The 7,715-nt window shown below is 35.3% G+C and overlaps 1 protein-coding gene across 1 annotated transcript; it reads left to right on the forward strand.

Moving 5' to 3' along the window:
- The first annotated feature begins 2,517 nt into the window (after positions 1–2,517).
- Positions 2,518–7,715, forward strand: LOC102804052 (cAMP-regulated D2 protein-like). Its single transcript, XM_085504740.1, has 4 exons — positions 2,518–2,844; positions 5,849–6,038; positions 6,296–6,423; positions 6,621–7,715. Exons 1-4 carry the CDS (start codon positions 2,542–2,544, stop codon positions 7,668–7,670), a joined length of 1,671 nt encoding a protein of 556 aa, XP_085360866.1. The 5' UTR covers positions 2,518–2,541; the 3' UTR covers positions 7,671–7,715.

Here is a 7,715-nt window from a genome sequence, read left to right on the forward strand (position 1 = left end):
AACGGCTCCGTTGGCTTCACCTGACTACCACTCATTTATATTGTTCTGTATCTGCAACCAATACCATATATACACATCAGACACAAGGTATAACTTGCAAAAATTCATTATCCAAGCAGTATTAATGCATACCTGTAACATTGCTGTCGTCTTGATGTACCTGTCATGTCCGCCATTGTGCAATATGTGCTATGTTTTATAAGGATGCTAAGTTACCGATTAAGATAGATGAGATTTTACTATGGTCATCGTTGCTATCAGACAAAAGGAGACATTCGACACTTTGTCCACCTTTGTCCACTTTCACAGCAACGTGTACATTCAGTCAACCTACAATTCATTGTCAATGACATACCAGGTAATCCCCGTCGGTTATTATAATTCAACATTAATTAATTACAAATGGCGTTATTTCACGTGGCAACATACCCAAGCTGTGTTCAGTCAAAACATATACATATACATAGACGTAGACATATCACAACAGAGCTTTACTACATTTTACATAATACATATTTATTTGATATGATATTCGATGAAAAAGAGTGCAATCAATGAGCATAGATGACGCTTTTCTCCATACAAATGTTGTCTACTTAAAAATTGAAAACAACGACCCTCAGTTAAGGTTAGACGCTAGAAAGGGACTTTCATTGAATGTATACTTCAAATTGTCGTGAAATACAAAATGTTTAAATGCACAAAATTTAGTTGTTTACGGCCAGGTCAAACTAACTTCCTCGACCGTCGCTTGCACAAAAACAAACTCAAAAAACAACAACAACACTCAACTGGCCCCGCGTTTTTTAAACAGGCCCGTTACAAAAATATGTGACCCATGCCGCTAATGTTTTTTTTTCTGAATGGGAATAAATCATAGGATCTCAAGACAATACCTAAATTATTTACTTCAGCATTACTATTTCTCTTAGGAAAAAAAGCGACTCCGCGAAAATGCCCACGTCACATGCATATATAAGAATAGCTAAGTGATTCAACAGATTCAAATAGCAAAGTACCAAATGCCGGATAAGTTTCATACTATTATACGTATTCACGCACCTTCATAAATTGGAGACACGTTCTCCTTAGGACACCACTTTAAGATGAACGCATATTATTTAATGCAAATACCCAGAAAGTAGTCATTTTGCAATAAATGGTACTCCAGGGAAATACAAGAGTATTGACTATATAAAAGTTGAGAGTCACCAGCCTAATTTTTCAGAAAAACGATGGCTGTATTCTTGTGTGTAATGACCATATTTTCAACATTATAACGCTTTAACCACAGGTTTCTATGGCAGAGTTATTATGTCATATATCAAATTGTAAGCTGGTGTAGACTGAAAATGTTTTTTTTTTTTTAATTTTGTTGCCCTGCAATATTAGAAAACCTGGGTTTAAAAAGTTTTCTTCATCATTGTGTTCTATGGAATTGTTCTAAAAATAGATTTTTTTTGAGAATATTGGGACAAGTTTCTGTACCACACAAAAAATACTATTTTAATGTGTCATCGGACAATAGCTCCATGATTTCACACAATAAATGAATATTGTTATGCGATTTATGGCATATTTTATCAAACATTATGTTTAGGCTATGACCACATAAGTTGTCGATTGCTGTAACGTTTAATGTGGAATCATTTTCTTAAAAACAACCTAATTAACATTAGCGAGTATGGGTAAGGGCAATCGTGATCCCATCAATGACATTGAACACTTGAACACTTGTTCACAGGTGGTAACGGTGATTTTAATCCGATGCAACTACATTATTTCGCTGTGGGCTTTCTGTGATTTGTTGTGAATCCTAAACATAACATACTTAATTAATCAAACTACTTGTTCAATTATGTCAACGTCAAAACACTTCTAAACATGTGTGAAATTATTCGAAGTTTTCTCCCGTCATTTCAATACACTGAACAGTACATTAATTATTGTATTGCATTTCTCAGAAGAAGATTTACTGAGAAAAGAATGAACTAAACAAACAAACAAATAGAGGACAAACAAACACCCTCATACACGCAAACATGCATAGTTGTAGTGTAGATGAATGCATTTGAATATGTGATAAACATTAAAATGTCAGTTAAAATATTATCATTTTGTTTTGATCTGGCACATTTGTGATGCTCAACGTACAGTATTTTTTTGTATTGTGTTGTTTCATTTCCTTTTGACAGCACTCATTGTGATGTACCGTGCTATTCAAACTGCATGCTCAGAAACATGCCTAATTACTTATTTTCATCAGACAGCCAGTCACTCTGTTAACATATATGGCATAAAGCGAGATTTTAGGCTCGTTTTTATTTAAATATGTTGTGTTGAGCAGCTATTCATTGTTTCAACAATATGATAAGGCGTTTTTCGTTTCCACGAGGAACTAATTCAAATAAGCTCCGAAAACAAAAATAAACTAACAACGTATACCAGCATATACACGATTAATTTTATAAATAAAACCACAATATCACGTGACACAATGAATCGATTTAGTTATTGACGCCATATTATACTATCCACGCTATGTATATCGGACCGATTCTGATACTTTGGTTTTCCCTTTTTCATATAGTGTTATCTTCAGATAGCATTTCCGACGAGGCGTTAGTTGTGAATACTTCTTATGGCAAAGTAAGGGGAGTATATGTTGAACACGCCCGAGTGTTTTTTGGGGTTCCATATGCTGCTCCCCCAACTGGAAAATATAGATGGAGTCCGCCACATCGACACGTCGGATGGTTCCCAGGTATTTACAACGCCACAGAAGACCCTCCGGGCTGTATTCAGAAGTGCACCAACTTTCTTGCTAACTCATGCCCAAATAAGGTATATACAGCAATGTTTATCTGGCACATCTCAAATACTAAGCATACATATACACTAGAAACCCATGGCTTGTTAACAGTAATTTATACTAATAAACACTGGGTTTTATGATATACTGTGCTTAGAATTGGAATAAAGCAATGTTACTTGTGGTATATATCACCCACATACAATAAGGAGGGGACAATTGGGACAGGAAAATCTAAAAATCTAAGTATGTAAAATTATCAAAATTTCGTTAGCTTTTTATAACCTTGGGTATGAATAACATAAATCCAAAACACTTCAAAGTGTGCTAGAACCACTTATACGGGATTGGAAATACACTTATGTAATTGTTATGTAAAGTAACATCACTGACGAATATACGTTATTCTTGTACTGTGTGAAGTCACAAAAACGCTGAGAAAATATAACTGGCCTGTTTAATGTTTAATACTGGTAGCCTGGTATAATGCCAGTTAGCATTATATTGCTTATAATATTCCGGAATAATAATGTTCATAACTATAGCACATAACAGCCGTCATATCAATCATGCTGGGCAAGTGTATGAAACCGGTATTACTATTGCAGGGGAAGGGGTTAGTGTTACATTCTGTCAAGCTGTGCTATTTTTCTGATATGGCAGTCCGTTTATAACTGAACACGTATTACATGACATTTAGGACAATGCTAATTCATAAATGCAATGTTTTAATAATATTATTATCTACTGATTATGTAACCTTACATTACACAAATTATGCAATGTATATTTCAACGGTTAAGATTTTAGCAAAAAATAAATGATACACTGCTAAATATGCATATCGACCATGCTAACAAATTAGCATGATGCATATTTAGATGGTGTCATTTAAATTAAGTGCATCTTACGAAGACATGTACGACATATAACGATGTTATACAAACTCACTACATTGAGCAATTGCTGCTCCCTTGCAAACACGGCATAAACATCAGCAATTACGAACAAGGTAGGTAACTTGCAGTATATAACACACGTGGTTATATCCACAAGAATTTCACAACTCAAACGACATTAGCGTCATTAATGGCGCTTTTTATGATAAAACATCTCCATTTGGTTGCATTCGTTAAAGCGGGAGGGTCGTAACATGCGCACGCACGGGAATTGAGTCTCAAGCGCCGATAACAACACACGCTAAAAACGCAAAGGCTTATCGGTAAACGCTTGTTTGTAAACAATGACACGCTATGGCCATCTGACGCATGCTCAGGTGACGACTCCCTCGCTCTAAATGACAGACAACGAGAAACTCGCGGTAAGCTTAAAACAAGTTATTTTTTTCTAATTAGTTTGATATCACGATAATGTACACCTCAGTACGTTTTGTTTCATCCACATATATTGCCAGAAGCAACACAATTTGTAGCGATATTATTCTTTTGTAGATTTGTTAAACCTAAATACAGGCAGATCACCATAAATATCGTTAGTTCTTAGCATTTTTTTAACACGTATTTATTTTACGAAACAGATTGTTGGATACACGAATTCTGACTTCAGATATTGGTTATATTAAAGCGGGGGAGTCTTCACCTGCTCATGCGTCAGATGGCCATAGAGTGTCATTGTTTACAAACAAGCGTCTACCCATGAGCCTTCGCGTTTTTAGCGTGTGTTGTTATCGTCGCTAGGGACTCAATTCCCGCGCATGCGCAGGTGACGACCCCCCGCTTTAAATGATATAAAGCATAAGCAACTTTATCAACAGACAGATTAAATGTATGGTAACGTGCGTTACACTCAACCTTGGGACAGCAACTTTTTGTCATTATTAAAAAATATATTTTGCAATATCATAAATTCGAAGTTAATTAATTCGTGATTATACTAAAATGACATATATTTGACGTTTCCTTGTATTTGGAATACCTTTTTAGAACACAATATTAAGTTTTCCCAGGACACTAACGTACATGTAATTTGTAGGGGTATAACTTAATGAAATATGAGATTAATGACAATTTCTTTCTATAGCTCAGTTTGTACTCTTAATGAAGGATGCAGCATATATGAGAATTCCCTTCTCGTATTCGAGAGAACTGCCTGGGACACTGGGCAATGCACCTCATTATTGTTCTTAGATGTATACCATAAACTGATTGGCGCAACATAAATGTTTTCCCTGAAAACAATTCCCTGTTTTTATTCCATTTTGGGGGAGTGGAGATAATGGTGATTTTATTCATTTTGCCAATTTTGGGCGAAAGATTGACCACGTTACTTTTTACAAGCTAGAACAACTACGTAACTATTTATTGTTGAATTATTGTTGTCAATTGAATTTAGAATATGTCTGACAATGATATACATGACATGTGTTCGTTGATTGTTGGGATTTGTTTCACACAACCTGTCATATCAAGATAGTTTTTGTTTATGTGGGTGTGGACTCTCCAAAGATACACTATTGAATTTCGAAATAAATTTTCATAGTGATCGAATGACCTTTAAAAATGACCACCCCGTAATGCATATTCGAACACAACAAGAAGTCCTGGGCTAATCTGCACTGGCTCGGAAGGTTGTAAATGATTAGCTAGTTTGAATTTGCATAACAATACTGACAATGAACGTGCATTCAACGCCACAAGTTTTTTTGTTTTTTTTAGCCAATCAGAATTCATCTTCCGAGCCAGTGCAGATCAGCCGAAAGTCCTGGTATATCGATACTACAAATAAACCAGATTTGGGAATTCCAATATGGTTGGTTGTTACAGTAAAAAAAAAGGCCCGAGGAATACATACAGAATTCTACATGGCCCACAACGCATCCGAGAATAAGCATAGTTGGAGCATTGGAATATATTATACTGGGATGGAGTTGATGTTGGGCTTTTGAAAAAAATATGTTCTCTTCTCCATTCAAATGTTTGTACGCTTGTTTGTGTTCCCAATTAGTTGATCTATTGTTAAATAATAAATGTCAAAAGAATTCTACAGCCTTTAATGTATATTCTGATTGTTTTTAAGACGAGTGAAGATTGTCTTTCATTGACTATTTTTACCCCACTGACCGCTACCCCAACATCAATGCTTGCTGTCATGGTATATATACATGGAGGCAGCTTTATTGAGCGCAGTGGATACACCTTGATTCAAGATGGACGGTATATTGCCAACCATACTAATACTATCACTGTCTTTATAAACTATAGACTAGGTAATTATAGAGCCAATTACATTAAAAAAGGGCTATACTGAGCTAAAAAATGAAATAAAGTAAAAACAGTATGGGAATACAACTTTGCGTTTGTCAACTCAACAATAATATGTCTACGTTTGATTATTTCCATGAATGAAAAATATTTTTAAAAAGATGGTGCCCACTACAGGTCGTTGTTTAAAGGCTAACACGCTTAAATATCATGATATAACAGGAGAGGAACTGATATGTACATGATCTAATTTGGTTTCAAGGTGCTCTTGGATTTCTGCCGATAGTAGACGAAAGTTCACCAAATGGAAACTATGGTATATTCGATCAAAGATTTGCATTGGAATGGGTGAAAGATAACATAGTTGCCTTTGGAGGCGATTCTAGCATGGTAAGAGACACGAATAACATACTGTCGTAAATGATCATACTCATACTTGTGATTTCTATTTAGAAACACGCATTGGATTGTGGGTAAATCAACACAAATATCGACGTCAACCGACCTTTAAGTTTAATGGTTATTGGGGGAACTAGTAGTTATCACCAAATATGTACCATTATAATTAATAATATTTGTGTTTGTAGGTTACCATTGTTGGACAAAGCGTCGGTGCACAGTCTGTAGCAATACACTTGACCACACCAAGAAGCCAGCAACTATTTCATCGAGCTATTATGGAAAGTTGCCCGCTTGGAGGAATACGATTTCTCACAAAACGTGAAGCTCAAATTCAAGCCAGTGATTTAATGACATACCTTGGATGCATAAATACAAACGAACTCGAGTGTATGAGAAGCAAATCTGCAGATGATATACTTAACGCACAATACAGCATAATACAAAATCAGAAGCTGATGGACTATACTCAGCCATGGGGACCCTATCTAGATGGCAATGACATTGTAAAGCAGATTGCACAATCATTCCTGGACGATGATTACCAAAATAAACCAATTATTATGGGATTTGTTGCAGACGACGCAAGAGATAGCCTGTACAGACTATTTCCACAACCGATGAATGAAACACAATTCAGTGGTTTTTTCTCCAAAATGATGATAGGCAAATCCACGGACATATTTCACCCTTCTGAAAATAACGACTACAGGGATATTGCGTCACAACTTTTACTTCTCTATACATTTGCATGCCCAATAAAATACATCTCACAGCATCTCTCGTTGGCAAACATATCTATTTGGAACTATGTTTTTGATCACCCCTTCAGTTTTGATGGATGGGACCCTGAGTTAACATACTGTACAAATTACTCTTGTCATTGTGTTGAACTACCATTTCTCTTTCATTCAGTTACACTCATAGGACTGAATTATTCAAATGATGAAGAGATTCTTGCCTATAGTCTCATACAATATTGGGCAAACTTTATTCACACTGGTGATCCTAATAATAATAATAATAATTATAATACCAGGTCAAAACAAGAAAATATATCTGCAAATACTCTTTATTGGCCACCACATGAAACATCTAAATCTGAATATGTTAAATTCAAAACTCCTAAAAATATAATTGTAGATAATTATTTTGACGACGAATGCGAGTTACTTAATTCTTTGACCACACATGAAATCGTGGAGGAAGGGGTTTTTCAATGGTATTTTAAAATGTAAATATTCTAGGTCGTAGCTAATATAAATAAAGAGTAAACCACACAA

The sequence above is a fragment of the Saccoglossus kowalevskii genome, chromosome 10, assembly GCF_978046115.1.
Source record: "Saccoglossus kowalevskii chromosome 10, keSacKowa6.1, whole genome shotgun sequence".
In the NCBI taxonomy this organism is placed as follows: Eukaryota; Metazoa; Hemichordata; class Enteropneusta; family Harrimaniidae; genus Saccoglossus; species Saccoglossus kowalevskii.

Bases quoted from the DNA above. Each gene is read 5' to 3' on its own strand.
- LOC102804052 (XM_085504740.1), top strand. From the start codon at position 2,542: ATGTATATCGGACCGATTCTGATACTTTGGTTTTCCCTTTTTCATATA. The intron at 6,039-6,295 runs GTAATTATAGAG...TTTGGTTTCAAG, and splicing joins CTTTATAAACTATAGACTAG to GTGCTCTTGGATTTCTGCCG. The intron at 6,424-6,620 runs GTAAGAGACACG...TTGTGTTTGTAG, and splicing joins TTGGAGGCGATTCTAGCATG to GTTACCATTGTTGGACAAAG.